The sequence below is a fragment of the Rhinoderma darwinii genome, chromosome 6, assembly GCF_050947455.1.
Source record: "Rhinoderma darwinii isolate aRhiDar2 chromosome 6, aRhiDar2.hap1, whole genome shotgun sequence".
Taxonomy (NCBI): Eukaryota; Metazoa; Chordata; class Amphibia; order Anura; family Rhinodermatidae; genus Rhinoderma; species Rhinoderma darwinii.
In genome coordinates this window covers 31,240,068-31,254,004 of record NC_134692.1, presented here as the reverse complement: position 1 = coordinate 31,254,004, position 13,937 = coordinate 31,240,068, and the positions used below count along the sequence as shown (strand labels likewise).

Genomic DNA, 13,937 nt, shown 5'->3' with positions numbered 1-13,937 from the left:
TGCAGCAGCTAGCACACCCTCCTGCGCCTTCTCTGCTGGTCCGCGAAGGGAACTTGTGTGCCGGAGGTTGTGCAGCTGGTGCCGAGGCTTGTGAGAGTGGGGAGCCGGCAGTGTATCCCTCCTTTACAGGGGGCTCTCCGAGATTGGTAATGAGGATTCCTTAGTGTTTAGGTCTCAGGACAAAATCTGCATGTGTGTATTTTAAGGTAAGGGCTAGTGAATGCCATTGCCACGCATAACTGGGTCCAAATACACCAGTTCCAGAAGTCCTTCCTTTATACTTAAAAACGCATTAAAAACTGCACTTTGTGAATATGGACTTTCATTGCCACTGCCATAAAGCAAATACACTCTGCTGCATGTCTATACAAGAAGGAAATGCTTCTAATTTACAGCAGCTCCCATATTTTAAAAATAAATAGCTGCAATGTTTAAAGGGAACCAGTCCGGTTTAGTGCAGGATAAGCGGATCAGAATTCATCTATAGTTTTATGAAAAAATATTCAGTATAACTAGTAATGTATTCATCTAACCCTCTGCTCATTCAGGGCTTAGGAGTCCAGTGGGCAGTCCTACTCAGTGATTGACAGACCTGAACGAGTGATAAACGGCTGTTTTTTTTTTCGAAGTTGCACCCGTGCGGGACCTGTTTTCACAGATCCCCATAGACTTGAGTCTTCATGAAACGGAAGAATAGAGGACATGTTCTATTTTTCAACGGATCCTTCACATGGTCCGTTAAAACATCGACCGTGTGAACGGCCCCATTGAAATATATGCGTTTGTGGGACGGCCGTTGTTTTAACGGCCATCACGCTGACCTATAGAACGTTCATGTGAATAAGCCCCAAGGCTGTTGTTAATCATTGGGAACAGCCATATTGGTGTTACATAGCGGGGAATTTATTCACTTTTCTACGTCACTAAATTTGTGACTTTTGGTCTGTTTCCGCTTCTCTCTGCTTTTCTTAAGTGGGTGGAGCTTAACTAAAGGGGCGGGTCCACTAACGTCCCACCGCATTTACTATAATGTGCATTACTCTGGCAAGTAGTATCTGACACTAAGGCTATGTTCACACGGAGTATTTTGGGGGAGGAATATCTGCCTCAAAATTCCATTTGGAACTTTGAGGCAGATTTTCCTGTCCCTGCATGCCGATTTTCGCTGCGATTTTCGCTCTGTTTTTCGCCCGCGGCCATTGAGTGCCGCGGGCATAAAACAGGGCGAAATACGCTTTCTCTGCCTCCCATTGAAGTCAATGGGAGGTCAGAGGCGGAAGCGCCCGAAGATAGGGCATGTCGCGTCTTTTTCCCGCGAGGCAGTTTTACTGCTCGCGGGAAAAAGACACCGACGCCTCCCATTGAAATCAGAGGGAGGCGTTCTCGGGCCGTTTTTGCCGAGTTTTGCGACGCGGTATCCGCGGCAAAAAACTCGGCAAAATGCTCCGTGTGAACATCCCCTAAGGGTCCACTTAGACGTTGAGGTGCAGGAAAAAACCCAACACAACCCAACACATTTGGAGGTTATAAAATGGGAAATGCTCTTGACGTTTGTGCCAAATGTATTTGTAAACTTTTATGTACCTGATCTATGCCAAGAGTGGCCTGTAAAGGCAGATCTACAACCCCTCCCCCTCCCGAGTGTCCCAATTTCCAGATTGTAGTAGTGAACTTTAAGGCTATGTTCACACAGAGTTTTTTTGACGCCGAAACCGCGCCGCAAAACTTGTCAAAAATGCCTCCCATTGATTTCAATGGGAGGCGGAGGCATCTTTTTCCCGCGAGCGGTAAAACCATGTCGCAGGGGTAAGAAGGGACATGCCCTATCCTTCGGGTGTTTACGCCTCTGACCTCCCATTGACATCAATGGGAAGCAGAGAAAGCACATTTCGCAGCATTTTATGCCCGCGGCGCTCAATGGTGTGCAGGGAGAGGAAAATCTGCCTCAAACTTCCATACGGAATTTTGAGGCAGAAATTCCACCTGCAAAAAAACTCAGTGTGAACATAGCCTAAACACTGAATATATAGTAAATCAATGAATTTCTTTTGCTTGGCCATATTTATATTTATTTTATTGCAACAGACTCATTTGTTATTTATTAGTATCTCGTTCATAGTGACAAAGAGCAACATAAAACTCAATATCAGATATACATATAAATCCGGTATTTACAACCACTCAGACAAAGAAAACATTTCACTTCACGGAGAGAATGGACAAAAACGTTTGTGCATTAAGTTACATATAATATAATGTGATAACCTGACAATCGTTTCATATTAAACATTAGAAAATCACATTTTTAACTTGACAGTTGATCATTTCATAAATAAAACGGATTCATAACCGCTTTAGAAAAAGGATATTTTTTATATTTTATTACATTTTGTTCAAATTTTTATCCACCCTAGAACACAAACCGGAATTGAAATAGAAAAATGTGCAAATATTAAGTCTTTCACATATAAATAAGAAATTCATACTTTATTTTCAATCACGCTGGACCCCCGGTGTAAAACATACATCAGGCGCAGTGTGGCATTCTACGGCTCCTGGAAGTGGGAAGCAGTTGAGTAATTCAGAAATGGAGTAATTATGTAACATTTAGGCCTTGTTCACACAGAGCAGATTTGCTGCAGATTTTGCATGCATTTTTGTTAGGCCAAAACCAGAATTAGATCCAGGAGAGGTGGAACTTTAACCTCTTCCCGCTGCTTGACGTACTATTAGGCCATGGCAAGTGCATCGTTCGCACTCCATGATGGAATAGTACTTCACGGGAGGGTCGGCCGTCCTCCCGGCACATACAGGAGCTGTGATAACTGCTGTCTCGTACAGCAGTTTCCGCAGCTCCTTCAGCGGGGACCGATCACGCTGTCCCCGCTGATTAACCCCTTAGAAGCCGCGTTCAATAGCGATCGCCGCTTCTTAGGGGTTAAACCACCACCATCATCATCCTACTACATAATATGCGATAGTGGCTATGCCACCTAGGGAAGACTAGTGGGTCCTGCTTGCTGTCAGCGAGTAACTGACAGCTCTAATACACTGCATGTAGTGCAGTGTATTAGGGTATGTTCACACGAGGTCATTACGTCCGTAATTGACGGACGTATTTCGGCCGCAAGTACCGGACCGAACACAGTGCAGGGAGCCAGGCTCCTAGCATCATAGTTATGTACGATGCTAGGAGTCCCTGCCTCGCTGCGGGACAACTGTCCCGTACTGTAATCATGTTTTCAGTACAGGACAGTAGTTCCACGGAGAGGCAGGGACTCCTAGCGTCGTACATAACTATAATGCTAGGAGCCCGGCTCCCTGCACTGTGTTCGGTCCGGTACTTGCGGCCGAAATACGTCCGTCAATTATGGACGTAATGACCTCGTGTGAACATACCCTTAGAATTACGATCACAGCCTCCTGCCTTCAAGTCCCCTAGTGGGACAAAATAAAAAAAAGTTTTAGAGTAATAAAAGTAAAAATCCCCTTTTTTCCATTTTTATTACTTTATTATAAAAAATAAATAAACTACATAATTGGTATCGCCGCGGCCGGAACTACTAAAGTATTTTGTTATTTATCTCGTGCGGTGAACGCCATAAAAGAAAATAATAAACCATGCCAGAATCACAATTTTTTGGTCACTTCATGGTACTGATCGAAACTACAGTTCGTTACGCAAAAAACAAGTCCTCACACGGCTTTCTTGATGGAAAAATAAAAAAGTTCTGGCTCTTAGAATAAGGCAACATAAAATGCTAATGATTTTTTATAAAAAGGATTTTATTGTGCAAACGCCATAAGACATAAAAAAAACTATAAACATTTTGTATCGCCGTAATCGTATCGCCCCGCAGAATAAAGTGAATATGTCATTTATAGCGCACGGTGAACGTTGTAAAAAAAAAAAGGAATACAAAACCATAGTAGAATTGCTGTTTTTTAGTCACCGCGCCTCTTAAAAAATGTAATAAAAACTGATCAAAAAGTCACATGCACCCCATGAAAGCTACAATTCATTCCTCAAGGCGTCTAGTTTCCAAAATGAGGTCACTTTTAAGGGGTTTCCCCTGTACTGATACCTCAGAAGCTCTGCAAATGCGACATGGCGCCCAGAAACCAATCCAGCAAAATCTACATGCCAAATAGCGCTCCTGCCATTCTGAGCCCTGGTGTTTGTCCAGCCAGCAGTTTACTACCACATATGGGGTGTTGCCGTATTCGGGAGAAATTGCTTTACAAATGTTGGGGTGCTTTTTCTCCTTTATTCCTTGTAAAAAATAAAAATTTGTACATTTATCTGAAAAATTGATTTTCAATTGCACAGCCTAATTCCAAAAAATGCAGCAAAACCCCTGTGGGGTCTAAATGCCCACTATACCCCTCGATAAGTTCCCTGAGGGGTGTAGTTTGCCAAATAGGGTCACTTTTGGGGGTTTCCACAGTTTTGCCACCTCTTCAAACCGGACATGGTGCCTAATAAAAAAGAGGGCTCAAAATCCTCTAGGTGCTCCTTTGTTTCGGAGGCCGGTGCTTCAGTCCATTACCACACTAGGGTCACATGTTGGATATTTCTAAAAACGTCAGAATCTGGGCAATAAATATTGGTTGTGTTTCTCTGGTAAAACCTTCTGTTTTACAGAATTTTTTTTAATAAAAAGGATTTTCTGACAAAAAAAAGAAACTTGTAAATTTCACCTCTACTTTTCTTTAAATTCCTGTGAAACGCCTAAAGGGTTAAGAAACTTTCTACATGCTGTTTTGAATACTTTGAGGGGTCTAGTTCTTAAAATGTGGTGTTTTATGGAGGTTTCTAATATAGAAGGCGCTCAAAGTCACTTCAGAACTGAACTGGTACCTAAAAATAAGAGGCTTTTGAATTTTTTTTCAAAATATGAGAAATTGCTGCTTATGTAACGTCCTAGAAAAATAAAAGAATGTTCAAAAAATGATGCCAACATATAGTAGACATATGGGAAATGTGAACTAGTAACTATTTGTGTGGTAAATACCCGCTGTCTTACAAGCAGATCCATTTAATTCAGAAAAAATATATATTTTTTCCAAATTTTCTCTAAATTTTGCTATTTTTCACAAATAAACACTGAAAATATTGACCAAATTTTACCACTAACATAAATCCCAATGTCTCACGAGAAAATAATCTCAGAATCGCGGGGGTAGGTATAAGCATTCCAGAGTTATTACCACATAAAGTGACACATGTCAGATTTGAAAAATGGGCTCTGAGCTTTAAAAAATACACGAACAATCTGCCACAAATCTGCACTGTGTGAACAAAACCTGAAGGGGTTGTCTCAATAAGGGGTTGTCCATGTGGCCTATTAGGCCAGGTTCCCACGGGTCGGATACACTACAAAGAAACCACGCAGCGTATCCAACCTGGAACCCACAGCACATTCCTGCCGAAAAACCACCACATTGTGGTGGGCTTTTTCTGCAGAAATTTCCGCTACAGTAAGCAGTGTAGAAATAAAAAAACGCCCATACCTACCTAGGCCGTTGTCATGGTGACGCGCCCCTCCTTTGCCGTCTAGTCCAGCCTCCCTGAATGACGCTAAAGCCCATGTAATGTAACGTCATCCCAGGAGGCCAGACTGGAGGAAGAAGCAGGGAGTTCTGGGTAAGTATGAATTTTTATTTTCTTTCTCAGTTGTGAGTCTTGCAGCGGAATCGCTCTCTGTAGCGGGAAAACGCAGCATAAATTGACATGCTGTGGATTCAAATTCCGCACCGCAGGTCAATTTATGAACGATTTGTCTACATTTTTGTTCTGCAGCGTGGGCATGAGATTGTCTAAATCCCATCCACTTTGCTGCTACTGTGAATGCTGCGGAATTTCCACTCAGAATTCCATTGTGGAAATTCCTCAGCATTTATGCTACGTGGGAACCCGGCCTTAGGGCATATGGATGTCTTAGAGGGGGATCCCTCGTTCGGGACCGCCCTCTATGAGCCAGAATAGAGATATGGCTATCTGATTGCAGCTTTATCTGGCAGACGTGTCGTGCGCCCGCCAGTCATCAGGTGATCATCGCAGCAGCTTCCATATGGAAGGGGTGTCCATCAATATTCACCCATGTACACACACGACTGTCACTATTTGAGACATGTAGGATGTACACACTGATGTTTTGGTGATTTGAATCAGGCCGTTTTTACGAACCGTGCTCCCACTATAAAGTATGGGAGCACGGTCCGTAAAATGAAAAAATAGGACATGTCGGGAAGGTGTCCGTCGGCCATAGAGATGAATGGGCCCGTAATTACGGGCGATTTTATGGTCATGTGCATGGGAGCCTGCAACAAGTGATCATGTTTCAGCATAGACAAAAACATGTAAAAAAAAAAATTCCAAAAATCACATTTTTACACTCAAGGGCCATTTTACATTTCAGATGGTAGGTCTCCATAGGGCCTGTTCACATTGAGTTTTTTGCAGGCAGAAAATTCTGCCTGGAAAAGTCAGCTCCGGTTTTTTTTAAGTGGTTTTGCACCACACGCGGTTTTTTCCGCGTTTTTTTAAGGCGTTTTTCTTTTCTTATTTCTTCAAGAGACAAATATAATAAAATCGCGCCAAAAACCATGTTTATTTCCGTCTCCCATTAAGTTTCAATGGGGTTTTTGAGGCGAAAAACGCATCAAGATAGGGCATATCGCTTCTTTTTCCCGCAAGCGTTTTTTTTTTGTTTGCGGTAAACGCCTCCACCTCCACAGTTTCGGCTGCAAAAACCGCGGCAAAAAACTCAGTGTGAACAGGTCCTTAAAGTAGTTGTTCCAGAAGGACAACACCTTCTCAAAAGTAAGCAGTCCCACAGATGTTGTTGGCGTGTTAGGGTATGTTCACACGAGGGCGTCCGTAACGTCTGAAATTACGGGGATGTTTCAGCCTGAAAACATCCCCGTAATTTCAGCCGTACCGGCATGTGCAGGCGCTTGAACGCCGCGTCAATTACGGACGTAATTGGCGCTGCTATTCATTGGAGTCAATGAATAACGGCTCCAATTACGGCCAAAGAAGTGACAGGTCACTTCTTTGACGCGGGCGTCTATTTACGCGCCGTCATTTGACAGCGGTGTGTAAATTCCGCCTCGTGTGAACAGACAAACGTCTGCCCATTGCTTTCAATGGGCAGATGTTTGTCAGCGCTATTGAGGCGCTATTTTCGGACGTAATTTGGTGCAAAAACGCCCGAATTACGTCCGTAAATAGGCCATGTGAACATACCCTTAAACTGCATCAGAAAAAGCTTCTAGTGTTATTAAAATGAAACACGGGTTTTTAAGGTGTTTTTTGTGGCCTTTTTTATGTGGTGTCAATTTGTACAGACTTTTCTTCGGCCATTTTTGAAGTCCTATGGAGAAGCCTATGAAAAAACGCCATACCCAGTGCATGCAGTGTTTGGGAAAAAACGCCACTGACCTCAAAATTGCCTAAAAAATGGCACAAATCCAAACGCAGTTTTATGTAGTTCATTTGATATTTTAATGTAACATCTGGCCGCACTAAAAAAACGCATTAAAACACAGTTCAAAAAATGCCATTAAAAAGGCACAAAACGGCAGGAAAATGCTGTGTGTGTCAATCAAGCCTAATACATGGTTGCGGGGAGTCCGCCAGAGCTTTGCAGAGGATCTTCACTTTGGTTAATAGATGGGGAGCCTGAGTAGATTTCCTGCAGTTTTGTGTGCACTTCACCAACGTGGAAACTGCGCATATTATTTTTGCACTAAACTGTGTTGTGTGAACAGAGCCCAATAAGAATAATAATTATGTTTTCATTTCTTTATTATATAATACTCTTCTTACATTCTAAGGCCATGTTCAGACGCATGGGTTCTGCACCGCAATACTGCAGCAATGCACAGTACATATAGACAGGGTTTTCAAAACACCATCTACACGTAGCAGAAAATTGTGCACGTAAACTATAAGGGTATGTTCACACACAGTGACCAAAAACGTCTGAAAATACGGAGCTGTTTTCAGGCGCAAACAGCTCCTGATTTTCAGAAGTTTTTGAAGCAACTCGCGTCTTTCACAGTGTATTTTACGGCCGTTATTGAAGTGTTTTTCAATGGAGTCCAAAAACGTCCCAAGAAGTGTCCTGCACTTCTTTTTCGTGGGCGTATTTTTACGCGCCGTATTTTGACAGCGAGGCGTAAAATTACACCATGTGGGAACAGAACACCGTAAAACCCATGGAAAGCAATGGGCAGATGTTTGTAGGCGTAATGGAGCCGGTTTTTCAGGCGTAATTCGAGGTGTAAAACGCCCAAATTACGTCTGAAAACAGTGCGTGTGAACATACCCTAAGGCCTAATTCACACGAACGTGTTATACGTCCGTTATACGCGCGTGATTTGGAATGGGGCTGTTCAGACTGTCAGTGATTTTCACGCAGCGTATGTGCGCTGCGTAAAACTCACGACATGTCCTATACTTGCCCGTGTTTCGCGCAGCACGCACCCATTGAAGTCAATGGGTGCGTGCAAATCGCGCACGGCACACGGAAGCACTTCAGTAGTACAGTAGTAAAATAAATGAATGAAAACAGAAAAGCAGCTCGTGCTTTTCTGTTTGTAAACATAAAGTGTCATAATGATGCCGGCTGCGCGAAAATCACACAGCCACGCACCATATGCTAATGCATGTGTGAATAAGGCCTAAGTGTGATGCAGATTTTCAAATCCACAGCATGCTCATTATGTTGCGGAAAAGCCACCACAGATTTCACCCTTTCAATGTATAGGGTGAAATCCGCCGCAAAATCCGCCTTTAACGTCTGGACGTAGCCCTACATGTAATTGAAGAAACACCTACAAAATAATGCAAAACTTCAACTGGGACAAGGTCAGGGGGAAATCTACAGTAATAACTTCGTGGAAATTTAAGTATGTATTTAAAAGATATTTTTATTGGCACTGCTGCTGATCTCCATATTGTCAGATTCTATAATACGGTAACCATGTAATAGCTAATAAATAATATATTAAATTATAAATTATGCCTTGTTTTTCCTTTTGTTTTTCCTTTCGTATTTTCAGTAAATATATAGGTGACGTTGGAGCCACAATAAAGGTCATATTAGTGCAAACGTAGCAACCCCCCTATATATAATTATCTGTCACACCAGCTTTACCAATTCTACCGATAATCTTCATGGCTTTGAGGAAGACATTGGAGTGTTATAATGTAAAACCATAACAATTCTGTCATGATGCAAGGCCCATTTTAAAAGGTAACTAAACTTTTTAAAAACTTCTGACATGTCAGAAGTTTTGATTGGTGGGGGTCCGAGCACTGAGACCCCAACCGATCGCTAAAACAAAGCAGAAGTGCTCTTCATTTAACAGAAACGTCATGAAAGGGTGTTTAAAGTTCACAACGTGTTTATTTATTGGATCCCATAATAGTCTATGGGTGATGGATGCCACTATTAGGCCCTGTTCACATCTGCATCGGAGGCTCCGTTAGCAACATGCAGCGCTATTTTGTCCGGCAAAATGACGGAAACCCGATGGAACCTATTAAAGTCAATGGGTTCCGTCTGGGGACGTTGGTGTCTGTCATTGCACGGATCCGGCACATCCATTATTTTTTTTATTTGGTTCCTGTGACGGAACAGAGTAGTGGAAAAATGAACGCAGATGTGAACAGAACCTTAGGAATATATCAGGGACCATATACGCAGTGTAAAAGGGGCCTAATCTTTATTAGGCCTCATGCCCACCAGTTTTTTTTCGTCAGGGTTCTATTCGTTGTTTTAACTGATAGCACCCTGACACATTCATTTCAATGGGGCCATGCACACCTCCGTTGTTTTAACGGAACCGTGCAGCCGTTCCGTCAAAAATAGGGCAGGTCCTACTGCTGCCCGTTTTTGACGGAACAGTCCCGGCCTTTGCATTGATTTGGTCCGTGAAACAACGGACTGCACATGGAAGCCGTGATACGCGGAACCGTCATTAGCGGCCGTTCAACGGCACACGGAAGTGTGCATGAGGTCTTAGACTCTTTGTTAATACATAAAATGACCAAAGTTCATAGAGCGAGTATAATATCAAAGTGCGATCAACCTGATCTTATCTGTCGTCTTATCTCCGTGAATGCCCATATGCAGCTGTACATGGTGAATTTGGCCTTGTATATACATACAGTGCTACAACATGGGACATTTGGTCCAATAATTTGGTGTGTGGTGCCAGCCAGCAGATTGATATTGTCCGTGCTGACAAATGAATGCAGGAGATGACTGCTATGAGTTCTGATGGCCATTGTGTGGGTCCATCTTATAGACTAAGGCCCTTTTACACCGACTTATAAGCGGCCGGTGCAGCGAGCGCTGATCATCGAGGCATGGTTGATCGGCGCTCGCTTGCTCCTGTCATATGGACGGGGTCGTTACGCCGATCGCTCGTCCCCATACATTATTATCATGTCAGGAGCGCGTACCCCTATTTACACAGGGAGATGTGCTGCCGGCAATGATTACTGCACTGTTAATCCAGCCTCAGAGTGCTCTCTTGCAATTTGTATGTAAACAATAATGTTTCCATTTACTAACAGCAAGCAGAGATCCTGAAAATGATGGTATAAGAGAGATGTATATTTTTTCATTATACAATGATTAATTAAATATGGGAAACACCCTTAGGCCCCATGCACACGACCGTAGAATTTGTTCGTTATTGCGGACCGCAATTACGGTCCAATTCACTTCTATTGACCACAGACAACTTACCGTATATTTGCAGGAAGGTGTCCGGGCCATAGAAAGCCTCCGCAAAAGATAGGACATGTCCTATATTTTGCTTTTTCCAGTCTGTGCTCCCATACAAAGTACAAAGGGCCGAAAATGCTGGTGGCTGTCCGCGGCCGGCCGTTTCCATAATCGCGGACCGTGATTACGGGCATGGCTGTGTGCATGAGACCTTAAGCTTGGCCATAGAAATGAGATGATCACATAAGGCCAGAGTGTATTTGATCAATGCCAATTGGTACCAGTGTAATCCCATGGACCGGAGCTGTCGTATTAGGGTATGTTCACATGGGTTATTTTCAGCCGTTTTTCGGGCTAAAATGGCTAAAAAAGCAGGGTCTGAACGCCTCCAAACATCTGTCCATTGATTTCAATGGGAAAAATGGCGTTCCGTTCCCACGGCCGTTTTTAAAAATGGCCGCGTAAAAAAACGCTTTGTAAAGAGAAGGGTATGTCACTTCTTGAGCCGTTCTTGGAGCCATTTTTCATTAACGCAATAAAAAAACGGCTCCAAAAACATCCGTAAAAAAACGCCACAAAAAAACGCAAGTTGCTTAAAAAACGTCTGAAAATCAGAGGCTGTTTTCCCTTGAAAACAGCTCCGTATTTTACAGCAGTCTTTAGTCTAGCGTGTGAACATAGCCTTATACTTCGCATTGAATAATTTACTAGATGTTACACACATTGCATGTTCCTATACATTATATATACAAACACATCCATGGGAACGCATAGGGCTGGGAAGATTTCCCACCAGCTCCCATTTGTCAGATTCAGGGTTGTACTTCTCTATGCTCTGCAGGTAGGTGCCTTTAGACCAGGAGTAGCCTCCAGTGATGTATATAAATCCATTCATTACAATTGCGCCACACTCCATCCTCCGCTCCATAGTGGGTGCTAACTCTGCCCACTGATTGCTGTCAAGGTCATAGCAGTCAGTAGTTGTAGTCTGTCCTCCGACCAGGTACAGTTTATTCTGAAGTGTAATGGAACATAGTCCATACTCTGAGGAAGGTGAAAGAAAGACACGTTAAGCTGAGACATTTTCATAGATAACATATCAACTACAAAATATCATTCAAACTTAAAGGGGTTCTCCATTTTGGACCATCCCTACTTGTTAGAAGGGTCCCTTGACACATGCAAGACATAATTCAAATTAAAATCTTTGTTTCTTAATTGTTATCTACAGAGTAGATTAGGCGGAAATGTAAGGCCGGGTTCCCACGTAAAAGCTGCGGAATTTCCGCAACAGAATACTGTGCGGAAATTCCACAGCATTTACAGTAGCAGCAAAGTGGATGAGATTTAGAAAATCTCATGCCCCTGCTGCGGAAAAAAATGCAGCGTAAACGTTAATAAACTCATGGCACTCTACTGGCATGGATTGTTGGAAGCACTTTGCTATGACTTTATTGAGGGCACTCTGCTGGCACTGATTGTTGGAAGAACTTTGCTGTGACTTTTTTGTGGGCACTAAGCTGGCACTGTGGGGACATGATCTGTATGTGTTAACTAGGTATACACAGAAAAAATGTATGTACATAGTGCGCCACATCTCATTTGCCCTGGAAAATAATTCTAATAAGTAGTAAAGTATCAATATAATCGATTTGATCACGCACAGATACAGTAGTTGACAGATTCAGAGAATGAGTTGGATAAGCCAGACTTTACAATCGGTTGGATCGAATCAACTATTGCTTGGTTCTTGCACTTCACACCCTTGTATTGTATATCGCTGCGAATATGCCGCAAAAGTCGCAACACTTGGCTTTCTATTGCAGGTTTTGCATCCCCATTGAATTCAATGGGGAAAACTCGCAACGGAAAATCAACTAAAACGCAGCATAAATTGACATGCTGCAGATTTAAATTCCGCACCACAGGTTAATTTATTAATGTTTATGCTACGTTTTTTTTCCGCAGCGTGGGCATGAGATTTTCTAAATCTCATCCACTTTGCTGCTACTGTAAATGCTGCGGAATTTCCACACAGAATTCCGTTGCGGAAATACCGCAGCGTTTATGCTACGTGGGAACCCGGCCTTACCATTCACTTCTAGAATTTTTGGTATTAATATTTATCAGACCTAAGTTCCTTCTACATATTTTTCATTTCGTGACTCCACTGAGTGTGGCCATAGCTTCTCAGTGTAATTTACTATTAATCCCAGCAATAAGATTTTGCCCATACCTGGATGTGGACACACTGATAAGACACTCCATTCATTTAAATCAGAGTGAAATCTCTGGATCTTATCATATGTGCAACTTCCCCTATATCCATAGTGACCTCCGCTGACAAAGATGACATCACGCAGCACACAGGCGGTCGCATTTCCAACACCTATCACAAAAAATATGTACAATAAAAACAAATATGTAATTCCCTACAACTAATATTACCAATACACATTATGAGAGTATGAAAATATGTCGAAAATTAGAATTAAAAAAACGACAGTGGTACATACCAAAATGTATAACTGCAGCTTTCATCATATTAAATCTATAGTAAATATATGATATCCCAAACCAAAACCCTCAGACACTAGTATGGAATAGAACTTAATCTCATGGGGGAATGCAAAATACCCAAGTGCCCCAGTGCCCTATATCCCACAGTTGCGTGAAGCTGAGGTATGGGAAGATGTTTCATTATATCCTCGCACTGTAGAATTGCTTTAGCTATCCCTGCACATGCTGTGATATGGAGGAAATACTGCGATGACCTGTGATTTTGTTTTTCTGGCTACTGAATAGCGGCTCTGCAGTCAAGTAATCAAAAATAGAAGTTGGGGGGGGGGCAATCACATGAGTTTCAATGCAATTGCAATAAAATTGCAAGCAGTAGTTTAATAAACACAGTTTCCTACAAATGTTTGCTGTTGTTTTTTTTTTTTCCTCTTTGCAATTTTTGTAAATTGTATTGAGGAACATTAGGAACATTTGTGTTGTACTTCAGTTACACCCCCTGGAAAATCTCCCAACATTTACGCTGGACGTATAGCCCAGATGTAAGCAACTGTATGTCATACATCTGCTGTTGACTCTCATTGTAAAAAAAAAGTATACCATTGGCAGCCACGAGTGGGCCATTACCTTGCCACAATCAAGGCAGGAAAAGGGTGACATGGCATGCTGGGG

At 42.5% G+C, this 13,937-nt stretch overlaps 1 protein-coding gene across 3 annotated transcripts in view; it reads right to left on the bottom strand.

Moving 5' to 3' along the window:
* Nucleotides 1–3,387: 3,387 nt before the first annotated feature.
* The window catches only part of KLHL23 (kelch like family member 23), a 28,219-nt gene continuing 17,669 nt past the window's right edge, over nt 3,388–13,937 (bottom strand). For all 3 annotated transcript variants that reach the window (XM_075829420.1, XM_075829421.1, XM_075829422.1), the window contains exons 3-4: nt 12,985–13,137; nt 3,388–11,792 (exon numbers count right to left, since the gene is read on the bottom strand). In XM_075829420.1, the coding sequence (XP_075685535.1) occupies nt 11,482–11,792; nt 12,985–13,137 (464 nt within the window). In that variant the 3' untranslated portion in view covers nt 3,388–11,481. The remainder of the gene's footprint in view (nt 11,793–12,984; nt 13,138–13,937) is intronic.